General features: G+C 40.9%; 2 protein-coding genes across 2 annotated transcripts; both read left to right on the plus strand.

Annotated features, from left to right (window-relative positions):
• The first annotated feature begins 861 nt into the window (after positions 1 to 861).
• LOC101996794 (zinc finger protein 58-like) lies at positions 862 to 5196 on the plus strand. The gene is given in 4 exon segments (XM_005356682.3): positions 862 to 1055; positions 2129 to 2224; positions 3949 to 4386; positions 4544 to 5196. Coding segments are annotated over 4 exon segments (1293 nt in total). The 5' UTR covers positions 862 to 931; the 3' UTR covers positions 5179 to 5196.
• A 1278-nt stretch (positions 5197 to 6474) lies between these two features.
• Positions 6475 to 23096, plus strand: LOC101998983 (zinc finger protein 729-like). Its single transcript, XM_026783844.1, has 4 exons — positions 6475 to 6597; positions 13443 to 13569; positions 15213 to 15308; positions 21095 to 23096. Exons 2-4 carry the CDS (start codon positions 13446 to 13448, stop codon positions 22708 to 22710), a joined length of 1836 nt encoding a protein of 611 aa, XP_026639645.1. The 5' UTR covers positions 6475 to 6597; positions 13443 to 13445; the 3' UTR covers positions 22711 to 23096.
• Positions 23097 to 24244: the final 1148 nt, after the last annotated feature.

Genomic DNA, 24244 nt, shown 5'->3' on the forward strand with positions numbered 1-24244 from the left:
TATTTTCTCATATGATCAGATACTTAAATGATATTTACTCTGTGAGTTCTTCCCCTGGCCTGCTCCTCTCATGTCCCGTGTCCCTGTCATCTGCATCATTACTGAACTCTGCAGAAATCCTGAGCCCACAGCACAGCCAGAGCTGCTGCAGCAGACTCTGTATTTTCATTACACTTCACTGTCATGATTGTGCGCATGAACTGTTGAGAAATCCCTTCTCCCACAATGTGACTTTCTCCTGTGAGGAATACATACCTGTGTGGTGTGTAGGAGCACATGGCACCGAATGCATGTTCTGTGGCTGCATTCATTTTACATGTCTTTCTGAAATGGATCGTGTCTACCTGGGCTTACGGGCTCCTTTACCTTGTCTTCACTACCGATGTTCAGTGTGAGCTCATGTGACCACTTCAGGCATGTCTGAGGATATTACTACCTGTGTAAGAACATTTATAGCTCTCTTTCATCCTGGACAAATCCGTGATGCCTGTCTGAGGGTTCCTATTGTGCTAAAGCCCGTGATGAGAGACAGCTTGGAGAAGAAAGGGTTATTTTAGACTCCAACTCCAGGTGACAGTCCATCACTGAGAGAATTCAAGGCAGGAACCTGAGGCGTGAGGTGGAGAACAGGCCACAGAAGAACACTGCTTACTGACTCCCCGAGACTGCTTTCCTGCACCATGTAGAACTGCGTGCCCAGTGCAGACACCACCATTGTGGGCAGTGCTGTCTCATAGGAATCACTAGTTCAGAAAATGCCCCTAGACGTGGCTACAGTCTTGGTAGGAATTTTTTCAATTATTTCTCTCTTTGCAAATTGGCCCTAGCTAGTTTCAAGTTCTATTCAGCCCAAAGCCTCTTGCCATTTAAATTATTTATGCTTTTAAATAAATTAATGTGTGGTATCACTTGCTAATCTTTATTTTAGGAAATGCTGTCCTTCTGGGATGTGGCCATCGAGTTCTCTCCGGAAGAGAGGGAATGTCTGGAGCCTGCTCAGTGGAATCTGTACAGGGATGTGATGTTGGAGAATTACAGCCACCTTGAGTTCCTGGGTGAGAATCTCCTCTATAGTGACTTCTTATTTCACCATCAACATGGAGCTTCCTCACTTTGTGTGGTTTCTCATGGGAGCATCTCCACAGTCAGTTTCATATCCTTCATTTTCAGAAAAATGAAGGAGGTTGCTGTATAAAAAAAATCATTTCAGGGCTGAAGCGATGGCTCAGTTGTTAAGAGCACTGACTGCTCTTCTAGAGGATCGTTAAGTAAAAGGAAACTGCACTTTCCTTCCCAGCCACCCAGACCTGAATAATCAGACAGAAATTATGTTAATTACAACACTGTTTGGCCTGTGCGCCCAGGCAGGAAATCCCACATCACCGGCACTCCTATGGCAGCTCACAATTGTTTGTAAGCCTAAGGTCTGACAACCTCATGTTATGTGATATTTTAATTGTGTTGTGTCCTGACAAATAAAGCTTGGTTGGAGTCATAGGGTAGAACTAGCCAATAGCTGACCATAGAGATATGGAAGACTGTAGAGAGGGGAACAGGACGTGGAAAGCTGGGCTGAGACAGGAGCTCTGCCCTTCGGATGGTGGGATGGAAGAGGTAGGCGCTTCTCTGATCTTTCAGTTTCTTAGCTGATATCTGACTTCTGATTTTTTATTGATAAAAATTAATTAGATTATCAAATCAACCTCATAGAGACATACATCTGTAGAAAACACTAATGCATATGAAAAATTAATATAAATAATGAAAACAGAAAGATTCCTAACACTATTTGCTTTCATCTGTGTTTAACCTCTCCGCGATGGGTGTGTCTTTCCCTGACTCTAGTGGGACTTTTAGAAATTCAGTGGCATGAGAGGTAGAGCTCACTTTCTACTTGAAGTATTTTACAGTTCAGTTTTACTGTTTTTTTCCCTTGAAATAAAACTCACACTCTGGATATTGTAGATTCCATCTTGTGTTGTAGTGATCCTGTCTAAAAACACTTAAGGAACTGATTTTCTGCAATCATTTGTCACCTCATCTCTGTCCTTATAAGCCATGTATAGAAGGAGAAATGTCAATTCTGAGTAAAAGAACACATAAAAAACTTCTCTTTATCTATACACAGGTCTTGCTGTCCCTAAGCCACACCTGGTGACATTTCTGGAGCAAAGACCAGAGCCTTCAGATGGGGAGAGACAAGCAGCAGCCACCGTGCACCCAGGTGTGTAGGAATGAGGGGTTCAGGGGCAGAGTTGAGATCCTGAGATACAACAGAAATTCAAGCTTTACTCTGAAACATAATATTATGGGAGTCATTCTTTAGGTCTCTCCTTGTCTTTGCTGTCAAAGCACATGTCTCAGTTTTATGACGATTTAAGTCTCTTAAACTTTGGATTTCCCCAATTACAAGCTATGCTTCTAATCACAGACCTCTAAGGAGTTTCTCTGTAGCCCTAGTGGTCCTGGAGCTGGCTTTGTAGACCAGGCTAGCACTGAACTCAAAAAGATCTTTCTGCCTCTGCTTCTGAGTGCTGGATTTAAAAGTGTGTCACCACTCCTGGCCCAATATCCACTTACTTTAAGTAATCTGATTTTAATATTATTCCATAAAAAGGAAAAATTGATCTTAAATTTGTTTCAGTCTCTTACTTTAGGATTACCTCTGATGACAGGTACAGAGGACTGGATAATGGAAAGTAAAAATATTTTTCTCCCTCTAATATTGTGTTTGAGTCCAGCCTGGTTGAGATAGTGAGTTACAGGAGAGCAAGGTCTTCATAGAAAAACCGTGTCTTCTAAAACCAAAACAAACAAAAAAGGAAAGAAGTAATTTTTTCATATCTTTATTGTCTTAACCAAATATATTGTCTTAACCAAATTTGCCTCATGTATAAGTAAATCTGAAGGGTTGTTTGTTTGTTTTTTGTTTGTTTTGTTTTGTTTTGACCATGTTTCAATATGTTACAGGTATATATTTTCTGGTCTTTCAAATAAAATGTAAAATAATGTCCTGAATTTGAACTATGAATTTTGTCTTTATGTAGACTGTCTACTTGTACAGCATATCTTCTGTACCCTCAAAGTAAAACTATATTGTAAATGCAGTAAATGTTTGCATTAGACTATGTCTCAAATTTACAAAGTCAAAAATAACTTTCTCTTACCAGAACTCAGCTACTTTATAATTTATGGTATCCTGTGATATAACAATCTCTACGCATTTAATCAGTTTATTTCTCTTAGTAAAATGCCCTTGCAACTTACTTAGCTATTTAACTTTGAATTATATGCCATTATATCTATGTTCTATTTGGATGTTCCATTATTGGTGTGGGACCATTCTGTATTCTGTCAATTATGTTTTAAATAAACAGTGATTGGCCAGTAGCCAGGCCAGAAGTATAGACGGGACAACCAGACAGGAAGCAGAGGAGGGGCAATGAGAACAGGAGTGTTACAGGGAAGGAGGAAGCCCGTTCCTCCCCAGTCCTGCCCAGACACAGAAGAAGGAAGATTTGACCTCCCCTGCCAAAAAAGATACTAAGCCATGTGGCTAAGATATACTAGAATAATGGGCTAATGTAAGTTAAAAGAGTTAATAAGAAGCCTGAGCTAATGGACCAATCAGTTTATCATTAATATAGATTCTTTGTGTGATTTTCTTTGGAGCCACACGGCTGTGGTACCTGATGGGAGGACATAAACCCCAACAAGCAGGCCCACACGCGCCACTGTACCGGTTACACATTATTCTACTTAATAAAAGTATAGATTATTTCTTTGTACAATATTTTATCATTCATATGTTAGTGCCTCTAAGTTTGAAATGACTCATTTTTCATTGCTCCAATATGTATTAATAAATGTTTTCTTCTAAAAGGTAACCATTGTAAGTATGAAAAATATTTTCTAACCTTTATTAATATCTCAACGTTTGCTCTACAGGAACAATACCTGAAGATTTTAGCATTTTCTCTGAGACCATTGATTATAACTCACTATACATTCAATGCCGGAGAATTCGTACAAGGGAGAAACCTTACAAGTGTGAAAAATGTGGTAAGGCCCTTAGTTCTTCTAAAGCACTTTCCATACACCAGAGACTTCACACTGGAGAAAAACCCTACACGTGTAAAGAATGTCACAAGGCCTTCAATACTCGCTCATCACTTTTTATACACCAGAAAGATCATACTGATGAAAAAACCTACAAGTGTGGAGACTGTGGCAGATCATTTTACTATCTTTCAATGCTGAAACAACATCAAAGGATTCATTCTAGAGAGAAATCCTACAAATGCAAAGCATGCGGCAGTTGTTTCTTCTCGTTTTCATGCCTTAGACAACATCAAAGAAAACATACTAGAAAGAATTCATACAAGTGTAAGAGGTGTGGCAATTTTTTTTGCTTCATTTCATCCCTTTGGCAACATCAAACAATTTACTGTAAAGACAATCCCTACAAGTGTGTGGACTGTGGCAGAAGCTTTAAGTCTTCGTTATCCCTTAGATGACATCAAACAATCCATTCGGCACACAGTCCTTATACCTGTGTACACTGTGGCAAATTCTAGGGCTCTTCGGGATCATCAAACAGTTCACACTGGAGAGAAGCCCTTCAAGTGTGATGAATGTCACAAAGCCTTTCATTATCACTCATCCCTGAAGACACACAAGAGAGTTCATATGGAAGAGAAACCCTACAAGTGTGAACAGTGTGACAAAGCATTTCATTATCACTCCTCCCTTTGGAGACACAAGAAAGTTCATAATGGAAAGACATCCTATAAGTGTAAGAAGTGTGACAGATGTTTTAACTCATCTGTATCCCTTAGAGAACATCAAACAATCCATTCTGAAGAAACTTGTCATACCTGTGTACACTGCAGCAAAAGGTTTTCAAAGTCAAGATATCTTCAGGATCACCAAAGAGTTCATACTGGAGAGAAACCATACAATTGTGAAGAATGTCACAAAACCTCTCATTGTAATTCATCCCTTAGAAATCATAAGAGAGTTCATACTGGAGAGAAACCCTACACGTGTTGAGAATGTCACAAAACCTTTCATCATAACTCATCTCTTAGTAGACACAAGAGACTTCATCCTGGAGAGAAACCCTACAAAGGTGCAGACTGTGACAGATGCTTTTCCTCAACTTCATCCTTTTTATGACATAAAAGAAATACTCATTATGTGGAGAATCCCTAAAATTTTGGGGAATGTAGCAAAGACTTTATTAATCTTAATATCCTTATTCAACACATGATATAGTTAATGCAGGAGAGAAATTCAACACATATCTTAAAAAGTTTACTTCTTAAAACACATCAAATGATTCATTCTGGCTGCAAACTTCATGAGTGTGTTAAATGTGTTTAAATCTTTGCTAACAAATCAGGAATTTTTCACCTGGAATAGTTCATCATTTTGGGATGTCAGCATCAACATGTAACTTACAAGAGCACGGATGCTAAGAATATCATCAGAGAACAGCAGGGAGTTCTCTTTGCTGTAACTCTGAACGGTTTGTTCAATCAATGCGTTTAAAACTTGCCTTTATTAATAAGTCTCTACCTTCTGTAACTATAAATACTCCATGAATCCTTTACCATGCCATAGCTTTGTCCATTGGTTGCCCAGAATCTGAGATCTGGGCTGTAGCATAGTTACTGTTGTTTTTCTCAATGAAGTCATCCAAACTGCTCTGATATCTCCCCCTTGGTGTGTAAGAAGCTCTGCTTCTCTGAGCTAGCAGATTTTCACCCAGCATTTGAATCTATATTGATAATCCTTATTGGTAAAATAAAAGGACAGAGGCAGAGTTAAAACTGTATAAGTACTCTTGCCGTCTAAGACACCCACAGCAAGGCAGCAGCTGTGGCGGCAGAGGTGTAGCAGAATTTGAAGATACCCTGAAAACAGCCAGTGATGGAGCTAGGAAGCAGGGCCATTAAATTTAAGGAGGTCCAGATGTTCCTAGAAGGCATCCTGTCTCTAAAACCTTGTCAGTTATTAATGGCACTTTGTTAGGGTTTTCACGCCCCAACGCTGACCAATGGTTTCAAAAGCTACCTTACTCTAGCCCTCCTTATCCAATTCCAAGACAACAGGACATGAACTCCCCTGATCATGGCGTTTCCTCTTTACAAGTTCTCCCCTTCCCTGGGTACCAGGCTAACTTTGGCTCACCCACTAATTAGCGTAGTCGAAACTCGATATTAAATACTAAAAACTCTCTTGTGCTTTCGGAATCCAGTGTTGTGGAGTTTCATTTTCGGGGATATTCAACTTGGATATAGCATTTATTTATTTATTTATTTATTTATTTATTTATTTATTTATTTATTTATTTATTTATTTATTTATTTATTTATTTATTTTTAGGTTTAGTTTTGTTTTTAATTGCGTTCCTCCTAAAAAGCCATTTATGCTTCGCGCAGATTTCTGGGAAATGTAGTGCTTGCGTCTGTGACGTCACAAGGAGCCGTCCAGGAAATCTCATTCCGTCTTAGGTCTCCACCTGTATCTCTTCCTGAAAGTTGGGTGAGAGTCCTGCCTGTAGTGCATTCCTGTTGAGTCTCTGACACGGAGGTTGGTCCAGGGTGGAGCGCAGCCTGAGGCTCTGTGCGGGGTTCGGGTCCGTCTTGGAGGGAGCGGACCTGGGCTGGGTGGGAGGGCGGGAGAAGCTGCCTTGGAGGTGCTGCGCTCAACTGGCTGGGACGCCTGAGGTTGCAGGTCAGGGCTGGGGTGACGGCGACAGGGACTGTACCCTGAGTGATGGTTTCCTTAGGACGCCGCGTGCAGCCCGAGTGCTCCTTGGGCTTCTGGGACAGGAGAGCAGACTGGGAGCGCGGAGTAGATGACAGTGCTGGGTCCAGGGTTGCAAGCTAAGGATGGTCAGCTGACTGCCTGCTCCTGAGGGGGAGCTGGGAGCTCACTGAGCAGCTTTGGTGGGGAAACACACTTTTCTAGCTGACCCATACGCGTATGAATGCTGTGAGATATCTCAGTATCTTCAGAGCAAACATAGTTTCTGGCCCTTCCTTTGCTTTGTAGCCGGCCTAATGTAACGTACTTGACGTTCATGAAAAGTTTCTGTTCCCCGATAAGCCTCTCTGTTGATGAAAAGATCCGAATAAGACCAAATCAAACCGAATTTGGAAAAGTCCAGGGTTGATGGATATCAATGTTCCCTAATGGCTTTCCAGCTCTCCAAGAGGAGATAGGAAATGATGACCAGAAAACCATGTGTTTTCTGGGTGCTGTTTAAATACTTTGTGGGCGTGGTATTTAGCATCTCTGGGGAGGGAATCATCCATTGGTGGGCTTTCTCTGAGGTGGAGTCTGGACTGAGGCAACTCCCAGGGGAGTGGACTTGGGATGGATCTTTTGTCCAATCATTTCATACTCTGGTTATGTGGATGCCAGGTGCTGGGGTGAAGCCTTTACCCAAACATTTCAGGTTCTTTGGATGTATGGATACCAGGGGCTGATGTGAAGCCTCCACCCAAACATCCCAGTCTCTTTGGGTTTAGGGGCGCCTACTCAAGTCTGTTTACTTCCTGTGGTCTTGGCACTACATAGGGGAAAGGGAGTCGGGAATTGGTGGGCTCACACTCAGCGGGAGGTGTGCCTGTAGGGGCATCCAGTTACCTGCCATCCTGGAGAACTCAGGCATCTGTTCCTTAAGGGAGACGAGAAGGCAGATTGCTGGGAGAACAAATAGATGGTTATTATCGGCCCTATGTGGGGCCAGCCACAGCCACGGGAAACTGCCAGAACAGTGGGATGGAGAAGCCCCTGGGACAGGAGAGGCAGGGTGAGTGAGGGAGACAGTTTACATTGTTTTCGTTTTCTCTGTCAGTTAAAGAACACAGGAAGGAAAAAAATCCAAGGTACTACAGATCTCAGGTGGTAAGTTCTGAAAGGAAGCTGAAAGGTCTGCCAGATGAGCTGCTATCGATAGCTTTGATTAGGCGTGAGAAAACAGCTCACACACAGAGGGACTCTCTGTAGAAGCTGACTACAGGCCTCAAATTGAGGAGGTCTGGGTTTCTTTAAGGCCTTGAAAGGTCCCCCATCTGTAATGTAGGGTGGATGGACCAATAAATTACAGGGTTTCTGCTTGGCCCACAATGGTTGTGTCAACGTCTTGATGTGGCCTTGAGCTTGTTGAGCTGGTCCAGAAGCAGGGTCCCTAGGAACAGGAGAAAAGCTCTCATAGCCTTGTGTTACAGTGCCAGGCTTTTGTGTCAGGTCAGCGGGTGAGGAGAACTCCCAGACCTGTGTGTATTCCTGGGATTTTAGTAACCAGACCTGTGATAGAAAAGAAACATCAGTCTCCTCTGAGGCACATCCCTGTCATCTCTGCGTTTGTGAGGGTGTAATTCCAGGTCAGCATATGCTACCCACGGCTATGACAGGCAAGATTTCAACTTTAATGATGTGATAAATACTTTATGGTGCTTTTCCTGTTTGTTACAGTGAGCACTTTGACAAATGTATGCAGTCAACACCTTTTGATTTACAAATTATGTGTGCTTAACCTCTGCTGACTGAGCCAACATGTAACTTAAACAAAACCACTTCTTCTCCTGTCCTTCACATGGGGCACTGCATATCCGTCCAGTAAAGCAAACTGCTAATGGCGGGTCCTGCTCTTCCACAGGTCCAGTCCAGTTTCCTTGCTGACAGTCCTGTATCTTTCCTCCCAGGCTTCTTTGACTGTATTCTAATGTCAGCGTGAGGGAAGGAGTTACCTGTGTTTACAGCTCATGCATGACCTGTGCTGTGTTAGACATGTCATCTCTGGGAAAGCCTGGAGCGGAGGTGCTGGGTGATGACATTCAGTTCCTGTTGATTGATCTATATGATTATGTCAGAGGCCATGGAGAGATGTTGCAAATGACTTAAACAGGATCAAACACATACAAGTAATAACCCCAAGCAGCACCAGTTTTCATTATGTTGTCAATTCAGTTTATAAAAGTGTCCTCCATGGTGTCCTCCATAGTTATTATCAAATGCAGCGACATATTTTGAGTTGAAAGGTGTGTGTGGTTGCATGACCACCTCTCTCAATACTGGCATTCTGTTGTTCTCTCCATTGCAGCCTCTATGTGAAATTAAGTCAGGTCTATGAGAGTGCACGGCCCCAATCTGTATTGGACATACTCCACACGGTGTTGCTTTAAGAAGACTCAGAAACAATGTATGGTCCATTAAAATCTAAAAATACACCAAGGCAGATAATGTACACAGCATATTTGAAATGTATTTTTTAAAATACTTATTTATTTATTATGTATACATTAGTCTTTCTGCGTGTGTGCCTGAAGGCCAGTAGAGGGCACCAGACCTCATTACAGATAGTTGTGAGCCACCATGTGGTTGCTGGGAATTGAACTCAGAACCTTTGGAAGAACAGGCAATGTTGTTAACCGCTGAGCCATCTCTCCAGCCCTGAAATGTATTTTGAAACAAAAATTATAGTTAAATAGTTCATGTTTCCAAAGCAGGTACTATATTTTTTCTCCCATTTTTTTTTTTATGATTTAATCCACTTTCTAAGTAATAAAATTGCAAAACTTGGTATCTTGAAGCAAAAACTAGGGATTGTTTCATGCCATAGTTATGTGATTAAAGATCTAGGAGTTGCTATTTCATGATGTCTGTGGTCTGTATTTTATGCATTGTGATATGTAATCAATGGATCCGCCATTTTGAATGGAGGGTCACTATTGTTTATATCCTGACCAGGAATCCCATCCTTTCTTTGCAAATCATTTTGACTTCCAGCAATGTCCTCGTAGTCTTTAGTTTTTTGTCTGACTCTCTGACAAGTTATCTCTGAGGGAAACCAACAGGAGATGCAAGAGTTCTTGTCACATCACTCTCTCCTTTCAGTTGTTCTAAGCCTCCCTCCAAGACCAGCCTCTATTCAAGTGCCATTCCGTCTCCACCTCCCAGTCATAGTAAAAATGTGTAACAGGTTTTAATGAGTGGCAGTGTGCCTATCTTAGGCAGACATTATTTGAATTTCTTCTCTAAAGAAAATAAATTTTTCCTGTCTCAAATTTACCTGAAATGTTTGCAGTTAATTTTATTAACTAAATCCCTTCTCGTGATACCCTGTTATAGTCTCACTGCCTTCCACCCACAGCGTCTCACTGGAGATTGGCCTCAGGACAACAGACACTTGTCCTATGTAGAATGGTGGTAGCTGTGCTGGCCAATCCGGGGAGTGATTCTTTGAGTTTCTTCTTCTTTGTGCACCTTCTCAGCTTCTCTCAGAGGTTAATGTTTCCATCTTCATCTTCTCTGGGCTTTTGCCTTTCTCAGTTCCTGAAAAACCATTCAGAGGCTTAATATTTATTAGAAACTGTTTGTCCAATGGCATGGGCTTATTACTGGCTACCTTTTGCATTTAAATTAACCATTAGGGGCTGGAGAGATGGCTCAGTGGTTAAGAGCAGTGCCTGCTCTTCCAAAGGTCCTGAGTTCAATTCCCAGCAACCACATGGTGGCTCACAACCATCTGTAAAGAGGTCTGGTGCCCTCTTCAGGCATACAGACAGAATATTGTATACATAATAAATAAATAAATATTTAAAAAAATAAATTAATTAACCCATTAGTCCTTATTTTACCAGAGGCTTATGACTTTTTACCTCGCATCTTGCTTCCCTGGCAGCTACTCGTGTCCCCATAACTCCAAGCTTCTGCTCCCTGTACCTTGGCTTGGATTTCCCACCTGGCTCTATTCTGCCTGGCTATTGGCCAAATCTGCTTCTTTATTAACCAATGGAAATAAGACATAACACATAGAAAGTTTAACTATGGACAAAGATTTTCCATTTGTTTATGGAATATTTGTCTATCTATGGAAAGATGTTTTGCGTTTGTTTACCTTGCCTGCCTAAGGGACCTTATTCTTCTAATATGAAGCTAAATAGCTGATAGCTAGACAGGAGGTATATGCAGGACTTCCAGGCAGATAGAGAAGTAAGATGAGGAGGAATCATGGAGACAGGGACAGAGGGAATTGCCAGTGGACAGACAGACTGACAGAAGAAGCAAGAAAGTACGACATACTTTGTCGTATGAAAGAAAAGCAAAAGCCCCAAGGCAGAACATAGATGAATAGAAAGAAACAGGTTAAATTAAGCTAGCTGGAGAGATGGCTCAGAGGTTAAGAGCACTGACTGCTCTTCCGGAGGTCCTGAGTTTGATTCCCAGCAACCACATGGTGGCTCACAACCATCTGTAAAGAGATCTGGTGCCCTCTTCTGGCCTGAGGGCATACATGGAGGCTGAACACTGTGTATATAATAAATAAACAAATCTTTAAAAAAAAAAAAAGAATTAGTGGAAGCTAGGCAGCGGTGGTGCACGACTTTAGTTCCAGCACTGGGGTGGCAGAGACAGGGAGATCTCTATGAGTTCGACAGGCTTCAAAGCTACAGAGAAACCCTGTCTTGAAAAACCTAAATAAATAAGTAACTAAATAAATAAAGGGAGCCGGGCGGTGGTGGCGCACGCCTTTAATCCCAGCACTCGGGAGGCAGAGGCAGACGGATCTCTGTGAGTTCGAGGCCAGCCTGGTCTAGAAGAGCTAGTTCCAGGACAGGAACCAAAAAGCTACGGAGAAACCCTGTCTCGAAAATCTAAATAAATAAATAAATAAATGGGTTATTTTGGGACAAAAATAAGCTAAAGTCCAAACTTTTATAATTAATAAGAAGTCTTGGTGTCATTACCTGGGAGCTGTTGTTGATGCACAGAAAAATGCCAACTGACCTTCCTTAACAGAGCATGCTCTGGAGCAGGGTGGTAGGAGAGAGAAGCCCCAGTAACGTTGTTCCAAATGCTGGATGTGCCTTATGTAGGGGACACAGAAGCCTGGAAGATAGTGTTTGAGGAGGTAACCATACCATAGCTGAGGAAGAGAATCCAAAGCTTAACCATGAAATTATTACAAAATCCCTTACTATTACATAAACTGCTGATATTCCCTCTATTGATAAAAAGGAAGAATGATGTGTGACTGTTCTCATAGATCATCCTGGGACATTACTCAAATATATGAAAAACAAAATCTAAAATTAGAAAATTTTTAAATAAGAAAATAGCATCAGCAATTATATTTCTCACCTGTCTTATAGTTCTCATCAGAACACGGATGCTCAGTTATCTTATGTGCAAAACCTGCTTGAGGAATACCGCAACCCGCTCCATCAGTACTTTTCAGAGAAGAGGTAGAAAGGGGAAATGACGAAAACATCAACTGATGTGGATTCTATTTTAAGTTCTCAAATAGTGTTGTTAGTCCTATTCTTGCCCATTTTCTCATATGATCAGATACTTAAATGATATTTACTCTGTGAGTTCTTCCCCTGGCCTGCTCTTCTCATGTCCCATGTCCCTGTCATCTGCATCATTACTGAACTCTGCAGAAATCCTGAGCCCACAGCACAGCCAGAGCTGCTGCATCAGACTCTGTATTTTCATTACACTTCACTGTCATGATGGTGCGCATGAACTGTTGAGAAATCCCTTCTCCCTCACCGTGACTTTCTCCTGTGAGGAATGCATACGTGTGTGGTGTGTAGCAGCACATGGCACTACATGCATGTGCTGTGGGTGCATTCATTTTGCATTTCATCAGTCTCAAATAGATCATGTCCAACTGAGCTTATAGGATCTTTTTCCTTGTCTTTCCTTTTGATGGTCAGTGTGAGATGATGTGACCACTTCAGACATGTCTGAGGAATATTACTACCTATGTAAGAGACATTTCTAGCTCTCTTTCATCTTGGACCAGATCTAGATTTGTGTGCACAGACACATGATACCTGTGTTAGGGTTTCTACTGCTGTGGAAAAGACCATCATGAAAGACACCTTGGAGAAGAAAGGGTTTATTTCATATGCCTACTTCAGAAAACAGTCCATCACTGAGGGAAGAAAAGACCAGAGGCAAGAACTGGAGAACAGGCCTCAGAAGAACACTGCTTACTGACTCCCCTAGACTGCTTTCCTGTACCATAGAGAACTGTAGTCCTGCCAGGCAGTGGTGTCGCATGCCTTTAATCCAGCATTTGGGAGAAAGAGGCAGGAGGATCTCTGTGAGTTTGAGGCCACACTGGTCTACAAGAACTAGTTCCAGGACAGGCTCCCAAGATAAACCCTGTCTCAAAAAAAGAAAAAAATTGTGTGCCCAGTGCAGGCAGTACAAATAATAGGCTGTGATGTCTCATATCAATCACTAGTTAAGAAAATGTCACCGTAGACATGGTCTCTTCTCAAAGTGGCTGTAGCTAGTTTCAAGTTGATAGGGTAAATATGAAGCACAATGCATGTTGGTATTTATAAATTAATGTGCACAAACATTTAATTACATTAATGTGCGCAATCATTCACTGATCTTTATTTCAGGAAATGCTCTCTTTCTTGGATGTGGCCATCGAGTTCTCTCTGGAAGAGAGGGAATGTCTGGAGCCTGCTCAGTGGAATCTGTACAGGGATGTGATGTTGGAGAATTACAGCCACCTTGAATTCCTGGGTGAGCATCTCCTCTATAGTGACTTCTTATTTTACCATCAACATGGAGCTTCCTCACTTTATGTGGTTTCTCATGGGAGCATTTCAACAGTTTCATATCCATTGTTTTTAAAATAATTATTAAGATCGCTACATTAAAAGTCATTTCGGGGCTGGAGAGATTAGATTGCTCAGTTGTTAAGAGCACTGACTGTTCTTCTAGAGGACCATTAAGTAAAAGGAAACTGCTCTTCCCTTTCCGGCCACCCAGACCTGAATAATCAGATAGAAACTATAATAATCACAGCACTGTTTGGCCTGTGAGCCCAGGCAGGAAATCCCACATCACCGGCACTCCTATGGCAGCTCACAATTGTTTGTAAACCCAAGGTCTGACAACCTCATGTTATGTGATGTTTTAATTGTGTTGTGTCCTGACAAATAAAGCTTGGTTAGAATCAGGGGATAGAACTAGCCACCAGCTGACCATAGAGTTATGGAAGACTGTAGAGAGGGGAACAGGACGTGGAAAGCTGGGCTGAGACAGGAGCTCTGCCTTTTGGACGGTGGAATGGAAGAGGTAGGACGTCACTGCTGCTTCTCTGATCTTTCATTTCCTTAGCCGATATCTGACTCTGTATTTCTCATTGATAAAGATTACTAAGATAAACATATCACCCTCACATAGACATACATGAAGGCGAAACACCAGTGTATATGAAAAATTAAAATAAATTATGGTTTAAAAAATAATCATTTTGCCGGGCGGTGGTGGCGCACACCTTTAATCCCAGCACTCGGGAGGCAGAGGCAGGCGGATCTCTGTGAGTTCGAGACCAGCCTGGTCTACAAGAGCTAGTTCCAGGACAGGCTCCAAAGCCACAGAGAAACCCTGTCTCGAAAAACCAAAAAATAAAAAATAAAAAAAAATAAAAAAAAATAATCATTTTACTGTTTGCTTCATTCTGTGTTTGATCTTTCTCTGTTAAATGTACATTTCCTTCACTCTAGTGGGACTTTTAGGAATTTGGTGGCATGAGACATGGAGCACACTCTTTAATTGAAGTGTTTTACCATTCAGTTTTACTGTTTCTCCCCTTGAAGTAAAATTCATATTTTTTTCTTTTTTCTTTTCTGTTTTTCCCCCCTTTGGTTTTTTGAGGTAGGATTTCTCTCTGGTTTTAGAGCCTGTCCTGGAATTAACTCTTTTTTTTTTTAAATATTTATTTATTTATTAGGTATACAATGTTCTATCTGTGTGTATGTCTGCAGGCCAGAAGAGGGCACCAGACCCCATCACAGATGGTTGTGAGCCACCATGTGGTTGCTGGGAATTGAACTCAGGACCTTTGGAAGAACAGGCAATGCTTTTAATCACTGAGCCATCTCTCCAGCCCTGGAATTAACTCTTATAGACCAGGCTGGCCTCAAACTCACAGAGATCCACCTGCCTCTGCCTCCCCAGTGCTGGCACTAAAGTCATGAGCCTCCACCATCCGGCTCCTTCATGTGTTGTAGTGATCCTGTCTGAAAACACTTAAGGAACTGATTGTCTGCAATCATTTGTCACCTCATCTCTGTCCTTACAAGCCATGTACAGACAGGGACATGTCAATTCGTGTGCAAGAACACATAAACAAACTTCTTGTCTTATTCTATACACAGGTCTTGCTGTCCCTAAGCCACACTTGGTGACATTTCTGGAGCAAAGACCAGCGCCTTCAGATGGGAAGAGACAAGAAGCAGCCACCGTGCACCCAGGTGTGTAGAAATGAGGGGTTCAGGGGCAGAGCTGAGATCCAAAGATCCAATAGAAAGTGAGGCTTTCCCATGTGCCTTGAAACATGATACCATGGGAATCAGTCTTTAGGTGTCTCCTTCAGGTCTTTGTTGTCAGAGTACATGTCTCAGAGGTTTATGAGGGTTTAAGTCTCTTTGGATTTCCCAGTAACAAGGTAACAAGCTGTGCTTCTGTTTATAGTGATCTCCAAGGTTTTCCTTTTTGTTGAGTCTCCATTGTAATGTAAGACACAGGGAAATAGAAATCAGTCCTGCTATGACCGAGAGTCATTTATTTAGAGATGTTGAGAGCAGACTCATGACAGAAAGATCTCTACACAAAAACAACCACAGTGGGTTAATAAAGGCAAACCCACAATTCCATCACAGAGAGGCAGGCAGAGAAAGAGGCTCAATGGTGTCAGTTCTGTTGGTCAGAACAATTGGGAGTTGGAAGCATTGGATAAAACTCAGAGCAACCAAATGTAATTTGGACAGTCCAATTCCAACTGGTCTTAGGGAAGAGTCAAAGTATTCACACATTGTGTACAGGGGATTTATTTGGCCATTAGGGACACTAATTTAACATTGCCTGTTTGCCTTTTTTTTTTAAACAACTTTACCACCAGTTGGTTCAGCAGGTCCTGACCATTAGATGTAGTAAGAGTAGGACAGGGTGACCTGCAAGGCCTTGGACTGTTGATTCAGAGATGCCCATCAAATCGGTTATGGGTACAGTGTTTGTGTGCTTCTCGTTCACGGCAGTTAGTAGATTTAGGCCTATTAGTAAGTTATAAGGCTTCATTTGTTTTTCTCTTTCAAGTTAATCTCTTTATCATGTACAAAGATATTATTTGGATATATACCCAGTCACAACTTGTTAAAGAAATCATGAACTTTTATATGTGAATCTGGTTTTTCCAGATACATCAGTACTAGTAATATATTTTATTTCAGGTACATTCAGGGTATACACTGTGGCTAGATCTAGAGGAAACATTATGGCTAATATTACCATGAGTCCAATTGAACAAAAAGATCTTGTGGTCAGTTCTTCTTCAGGTCTCCTGTTGATTCTCAAATGTCCTTAGTGTATATTTTAATTAGCTTCTGTGTTTTTAATGGGATCATGACTGATGAATTTAGGCAATGTTTTTCATCAGCAACTCGATGGATCAGGCCTTTGCGGCCAGCTGCTCCCCAATAACCACACAAAGACTTTATATTAATTGTAAGTGCTCAACTGACAGCTCATGCTTATGAGAAATTAGGTCTTGCATTTTAAATTAACCCATATGTCTTATTGATACTCTGCCACGTGGCAGGACCTTTTCTTCATACAGCATGTTTATTGCTGGCTTCTCAGAATCCTGGCCCCTGCTCTGACTGTGGCTTGCTAATGCCAGGATTTGGTCAGCCCCCAAAATCCTGCCTAGCTATAGACCAATCAGCTTTTTATTAACAATAAAACAACACATCTTCACAGTGTACCGAAAGATTATTCCATAGCGTTTTCCACATGGAAAATATATAACGAAAGTATACATATAAAAATAGCCTCTCATGTTCTTGAAATAAAAACATAACCTCTCTCCCAAAGTAACAAACTTCTGTTTTTCTTTTAAAGTCAAGACATGTGAAAACTACATCGGTTGCTTTAATCCAGCAGTTTTCACAATCCAGTAAGTCTCAGCTGCTCTCATTTCTTCATTAGCAGTCAGAAAATCTACAGACAACACAGTAACACATGGATTCCAGACACTCTGTGCATTTTACTACTTTGTGTGTCTTTTTTCTTTTATATTTATTCCCTTTTTAAGGACTTTTACTTTATTTTAAAAGTATGTATATATTTATTGTAACGGTCTCTACCATTTTTTTCTTTCATGAGACTTTGCACATTTTTATTTTTATTTTTTCGAGACAGGGTTTCTCTGTGGCTTTGGAGCCTGTCCTGGAACTAGCTCTGTAGACCAGGCTGGTCTCGAACTCACAGAGATGCTTCTGCCTCTGCCTCCCGAGTGCTGGGATTAAAGGCGTGCGCCACCATCGACCGGCGACTTTGCACATTTTTAAACACACTGTACCCATTTACAGATTTTTTTTTCTATCTAAATCTATTTTTCTGAGCATCTGTAACCTTTTCTGTCCACATGAGCAAAACCCTAAACCTGCCACCCACTGAAGTGGTGGAGCTCAAGTCGGTGGCTCAAATCTTTAGGCAGCCACCAGGGGGAGCATCTCTGTACTGCAGGCCGCATGAGAGACACAATACCAGGAAGGTGCATTGGTAGGGTTTTTCTGGGGTTCCTATTTGGAGTTCTGGCCAGAACATTTTTTTAAAAAGTACACCATTTCACTAACCAAGTTGGAACCATCTTGAGCAGCTGGTACCCAAAACAGATCTTATAGTAGCATCATGGTGTCCTATCAACCAGGTGGAGTTATTGTTGTGGGGTCCCATGTTCTTCTTGAAAACCTCAAAGATTACTGCAGGTAAATTCATTGTTCATTGTAGAAAACTTAATATTATTTATATAGACATATGCAGACATAAATATTCAGTGAAAAGTACGATAGAGACAAAAATAGGTATGAAGAAAACTAAAATTTTTTCTAACTTTTTTCTTTCTGTCCCATATCATGGCTCCTGTCATAAGACAGAAACTCTGAATTTTTATTTTAACAACATGCTAAAATTTAGAGAAGGACAGAGCCAGTATCCAACTCCAAAGCCAGCTTTGAATTTTTAAGTGAATCATGATTATTATCTTAGTTTATGTTTTGAGATTCTTACCCTCAGATGACATGTTCTCATAAGTCATAATTCTCTCTGCTTGATGAGCCTATCTAGAGAATTATTTTTTCCTCTTTAGGCATCTAGATGTTCAAGGTCTCTTTACCCTTTAAAGATGAGTATTTTCCTGCAAAGACAAGAACAGAACCGTGCCCCAAACCTCATGAGGTCTCCTTACCACCTGTATGGCTGTCACCATTGTGGATGAGCTGTCATTTCTCTTTTTTAAGAGGTTGTTCCTTTTCAAAGTGAATCTTTATTAATTTCGATGGTATCCATAGTTTTTCTTCTGTGGAAACAAGAGCGAAACCCCTTCCCCAACATAGCACATCCCCTGGTTTCCATTGTGAAGTCAACACATCCTTAATATACACCAGCTGATTTAATTCAGAAGACTTTTCTATTATCCAATATCTCTCTGCTACTGTTGTCCCTTTCTCATTAGCGTTAAGAAAATTTAAGTTTAGTAAAGCATTATGCAATCTATTTCTGGGGCTATTTTCCATCCCTTTCTGTTGGTTTAACATATCCTTTTATATTTCAATTTGGTCTTTCTATAACTGCCTGACCTGTAGGATTGTGTGATATACCTATAATATGCTTAATATTATGATGAGCAAAAAACTGTTTCGTTTTCTTAGAGACATATGCTGGACCATCATCTGTCTTTATTTGTGTAGGTATACCCATGGTGGCCATAACTTCTAATAAATGTGTGATTACTGAATCAGCCTTTTCTGAGCTTAAAGCAGTTGCCCATTGAAAACCTGAATAGGTCACGCCCCAGAGGGTGGGTAACTTGAAGGCTACTGGTGGTAGGAACACAGCAGGGTGGGCCAAGTTTGATTGCCATTTGTAGGTGGAGTTTTCTGTTCTAAGAGATGCTCCAGAAAAACCAAACCAGGGGCTTTTTGTTGGTTGTAAATAGTCAGTAGCTTGGGTTCATTTTTTTTTAAATATTTATTTATTATGTATACAATATTCTGTCTGTGTGTATGCCTGCAGGCCAGAAGAGGGCACCAGACCTCATTACAGATGGTTGTGAGCCACCATGTGGTTGCTGGGAATTGAACTCAGGACCTTTGAAAGAGCAGGCAGTGCTCTTAACCACTGAGCCATCTCTCTAGCCCCCAGCTTGGGTTCATTTTTAAGTAGCTCTTACTCTTTAAATAAAACCATTGTTCTTATCTACCCTCTGTCGCCTGGCGGTTCCTTCTTTTAACACAGTATGTTCATCTTTTTTCTGTGTCTGCCAACTGTGGAGGCCCATCTACGTGTACTTTTATCCACCTTGCCTGAAGGTCATGGAGTTTTAACTTGTTCAGCGTCGTTGAGAACAAGTGTGGCCACACATCCTGACCTAGGGTGTGGTCACTTGGTGTTTTTGATATTAAGGTGGTCCATACAGTTAGACATACTCCAACCTGACCAATGTTCAGGATATTGAAGCATTCGTCTGTTCCTTCTCTTGAAATAAGAGGTTTGTCCTTGTGAGTAACTGTCTTCTGGATACTTGGTCTTGGGTGGGTTTACTGCCTAAAGAACAGAATGCTTAAGTCTTGATGCCTCAAAGTAATGAAATAAAAACTATTCTATTTGCCCTACGTATCCGTTTTCCTCTCTCCCTGTGGTATTGGGGAATAAACGTGGATGGAAAATGAAACACAGGCTGATTTCAGTATTTACTGGAAGTCTCCCCTGGGTGCTAGCCTATGTTTTCTGTTTTATTATTTTCATTCGTGTCTGCATTCCCTTCGCTTATTTCCCAGTTCCTGTGCCCGTACCCTGGTAGGTGGTATACCACTTGAAGCTGGTCTCTGACAGCTGGCCACTCCTCTTACTATTCCCTTCTTCCCAGTATTTTCTCTGCCCAGAAAATCTTGCCTAACCATCGGTCAATCTGCTTTTATTAACAATGGGAGTACTACGTATTCATATTGTACAAAAGAGTGTTTCACAGCTGAAGAGCTGGTCCAGATGTCTCTGGCAGGTGACTCGATGGCGGCCCTGGGTGAGCTCTCCCAGTCCACCTCACCTCCTCCTCGGGCTGTGTTGCTTTCGTTACCGGATGTGGTGGCTCCTCGCTTGGCACATGAAACTTAGTTAAACTTAGCTTAACTTTGAAGACATGGACAGAGGACTGTAAAATGGAATTTAGAAATTTTTCTCTCCCTCCATGATAGTGTTTGAGGCCATCCTGGTCTCGATAATTCGTTCAAGTTCAGCAAGGTCTACACCGAAAAAACCTTGGCTTCAGGGAAAAAACAAAAAACAAAACAAAACAAAAAAATGAAAGAAGTAATTTTGCCATCTCTTTGATAAATATATTGTCTATGCAAAATTTGTATGATATGCAGAAGAACCTAAAATATTTTTTTTGTTTTGGTTTTTTTCATGATTCGACATGTTTCAAGCATGTATTTTTCTGTCATTCAAATAAAACGTAAAATAATGTCCTGAATTTGAACTATAAATTTCAGCTTTATGTAGACTGTCTACTTGTGCAGCATATCTTTGGTACTCCCAAAATAAAGCTATATGTGCAGGATAAAACATTTGTATTAGACGATGTCTCAAATTCACGAAGTCAAAATTATCTTTGTTTTTCACAGACTCAGCTGCTTTCTAATTTCCTGGGTATCCTGTGATATAAAATCTCTATTCATTTAATGGGTTTACTTCTGCTAGTAAAATGCCCTTGCAACTTACTTAGCTACTTAACTTTGAATTATATGCCATTATGTCTATGTTCTATTTGGATGTTCTCTTATTCTACTAGTAGTATAGGTCATTTCTACCTACAATATTTTATCATTTATTCTTATTTATATTGTATATGTTTTGAAATGACTGTAGTTTTTCACTGATGCTTCAATATGTACAGAAAAGTTTGTTTTTTTTTAAAGATAAGCATTGTAAGTATGAAGAATATTTCCTAACCTTTGTTCATATCTCAACTTTTGATGAACAGGAACAAAACCCAATGATCACAGCAGTTACAACAAGGCCATTGATTGTAACTCACTACAGATTCAATGTCAGAGACTTCATACAAGGGAGAAACCCTACAAGTGTGAAGAGTGTGGTAAGGGCCTTAGTTCTTATAAAACCCTTTCCATACACCAGAGACTTCACACTGGAGAAAAACCCTACACGTGTAAAGAATGTCACAAGGCCTTCAATACTCGCTCATCACTTTTTATACACCAGAAAAGTCATACTAATGAGAAATCCTACAAGTGTGAAGACTGTGGCAGATCATTTTATTATTCTTCAATGCTTAAGCAACATCAAAGGATTCATTTGAGAGATAGCCAACACAAGTGCAAAGAATGTGGCAGGTGTTTTTTCTCATTGTCATGCCTTAGACAACATCAAGCAAGATATACTAGAAAGAAATCATACAAGTGTGAGAAGTGTGGCAAATGTTTTTACTCCCTTTCATCCCTTCGGCAACATCAAGCAACTCATTCTGAAGACAGTCTCTATAAGTGTGCAGAGTGTGGCAAAACTCTGTCCAGTTTTAAATTACTACAAAAACATCAGACAGTTCATACTGGAAAGAAATCATACAAGTGTGAGAAGTGTGCCAAATGTTTTTACTCCCGTTCATCCCTTCGGCGACATAAAGCAATTCATTCTGAAGACAGTCTCTATAAGTGTGCAGAGTGTGGCAAAACGTTCTCCAGTTTTACATACTTTCAAGATCATCAGACAATTCATTCTGGAAAGAAATCACACAAGTGTGAAGTGTGTGGCAAATGTTTTTATTTATCCTCATCCCTTCGGCGACATAAAGCAATTCATTCTGAAGACAGTCCCTTTAAGTGTGCAGAGTGTGGCAAAACGTTCTCCAGTTTTACATATTTTCAAGATCATCAGACAATTCATACTGGAGAGAAAGCATACAAGTGTGAAGAGTGTGGCAGATGTTTCCACTTATCTTCATCCCTTCGGCGACATCAAACAATTCACCGTGAAGACAATCCCTACAATTGTGAGGACTGTGGCAGAAGGTTTAGCTCTTCTGTATCCCTTAAACAACATCAAACCATCTATTCAGCAGACAGTCCTTCTGCCCCTGTACATTGTAGCAAATGGTTTTCCTATTTTGGGGATCTTCAGGATCACCAAACAGTTCATACTGGAGAGAAACCCTTCAAGTGTGAAGAATGTCACAAGGCCTTTCAATGTCCCTTATCCCTTAGTAGACACAAGAGAGTTCACACTGGAGAGAAACCCTACAAGTGTGAAGAATGTCACCAAGCTTTTCTTTGTCCCTCATCCCTTAGTAGACACAAGAGAGTTCATACTGGAGAGAAACCCTACATGTGTGTAGAGTGTCACAAAGCCTTTCGTTATCACTCATCCCTTAAGACACACAGGAGAGTTCACACTGGAGAGAAACCCTTCAAGTGTGAAGAGTGTCACAAAGCCTTTAATTGTCCCTCAGCTTTTAGGACACACAAGAGAGTTCACACTGGAGAGAAACCCTATAAGTGTGAAGAATGTGGCAGGTGCTTTTCCTCATCTTCAAACCTTAGACGACATAAAAAAGGAAAAATTCATTCTGAAGAGACCCCATAAAATTGTGGGGAATGTTGTAATTCTTAATATCCTTATTCAACATGATATATTTAACACCAGAGAGAAATCCAACAAATGTCTTTAAAAATTTTCTTCCTCAAACTTTAGAACACACCATATGATTCATTCTGACTGCAAATGTCATGTGTGATGTAGGATTCCCCTCTGTAAGCTGTGAATATGTTTTATTACCATTGGTTAATAAAGAAGCTGCATCAGCCAATAGCTTTGCAGAGTAAAGTCAGGCAGGAAATACAAATAGAGATATATAGAGAGAGTAGGAAGAGTCAGAGAGATGCCATGTAGTTGTCAAAGGAGACAGATGCCAGAACATACTGCTAAGCCACAGTCTCAGGGAGATACTCAGATAAATAGAAATGGGTTAATTTAAGATGTAAGAGTTACTTAATAAGAAGCTTGAGCTAATTGGCAATGAAGTGTTTTAATTAATATGGTTTCTGTGTGATTATATGTGTCTGGGTGGCCAGGAATCATACAGTCTCCAGTTACACATGAATATGTGAAGTATTGTAAAATTGTTCCCAAGAAGTCAGCTAACCCAACCTAGGAACTTCTATCTCTACCTCACTGTGATGGGGTTCCGAGCTAGCTTGCAATAAAACCTTGCTTTTTGCAGTCTGTATTTCTCTGATTTCTGGTGGTTTCTCTGGGGGTCATGATCTCTGGGGGGCACAACAGTATGCACACCATTTACTCAGGAAAATGTTTTTCCAGATGCCTTGGTGATCCTTCCCCACATGTGTGGAGACCCGAAGAAGCCAAAGGTCAGAGAGTTTGGGTCTTGTTTCTAGGTCATTCTAGTTATTGTGTTGCTACCTCAAACAAAGGTCCCACCTAGTTGTAAATCAGAGAGTTCTGCTCTCTCAAGGCTATTGTCAACAGGTCTGGCTAATTGCCAGACCCTGTGCTCCTGGAACAGTGAAGTAGTTTGTTCCTAAGGTCCCACCAAGTTCCATTCTCTTTACGGAAATAACTTGCGATTCTACCCAGGTAGTGGTTTGGTCTTGTGTGTGAGCCTGATGAATGTAGCCCCTGACTTTCAATTACTATGTTCATTTCCTTATTTCATGTTAATGCAGACTTTTGCCTTACTCCTGCCTTGGGGGTGTGGCCAGGGGTATATCAACAGTTGTAAGTTAAACGCAGGCAAATTTTCAGTACTCACTGAAAAATTCCCTCCCAATACTATACTATATGTTTCTGCGTTTTATTATTTTCATTCACATCTTCATATTTACTGTATTTCTGAATTCCCATGCCTCCTATCCTGGAGAAAGGTATTTTTCTCAAGGCTGGCCCCCGACACAGATAATATCTTATTGAATTTTTTGCTTCTGTGAGGACCTGACTTTGCAAACTCAGTTTTAAAGGAGCTTCATCTTAAGCCGTATAACAAACGGCCCCAGAAATGTGCTGCGAGAGCAGAATTTGAACAGATACCCGGGAAATAGCTAACTACGGAGCAGGGAGCAGGGCTATTAAATTTAAAGAGTCCCGGATGTTCCTAGGAGGC

The sequence above is a fragment of the Microtus ochrogaster genome, chromosome 19 (assembly GCF_000317375.1).
Source record: "Microtus ochrogaster isolate Prairie Vole_2 chromosome 19, MicOch1.0, whole genome shotgun sequence".
Taxonomy (NCBI): Eukaryota; Metazoa; Chordata; class Mammalia; order Rodentia; family Cricetidae; genus Microtus; species Microtus ochrogaster.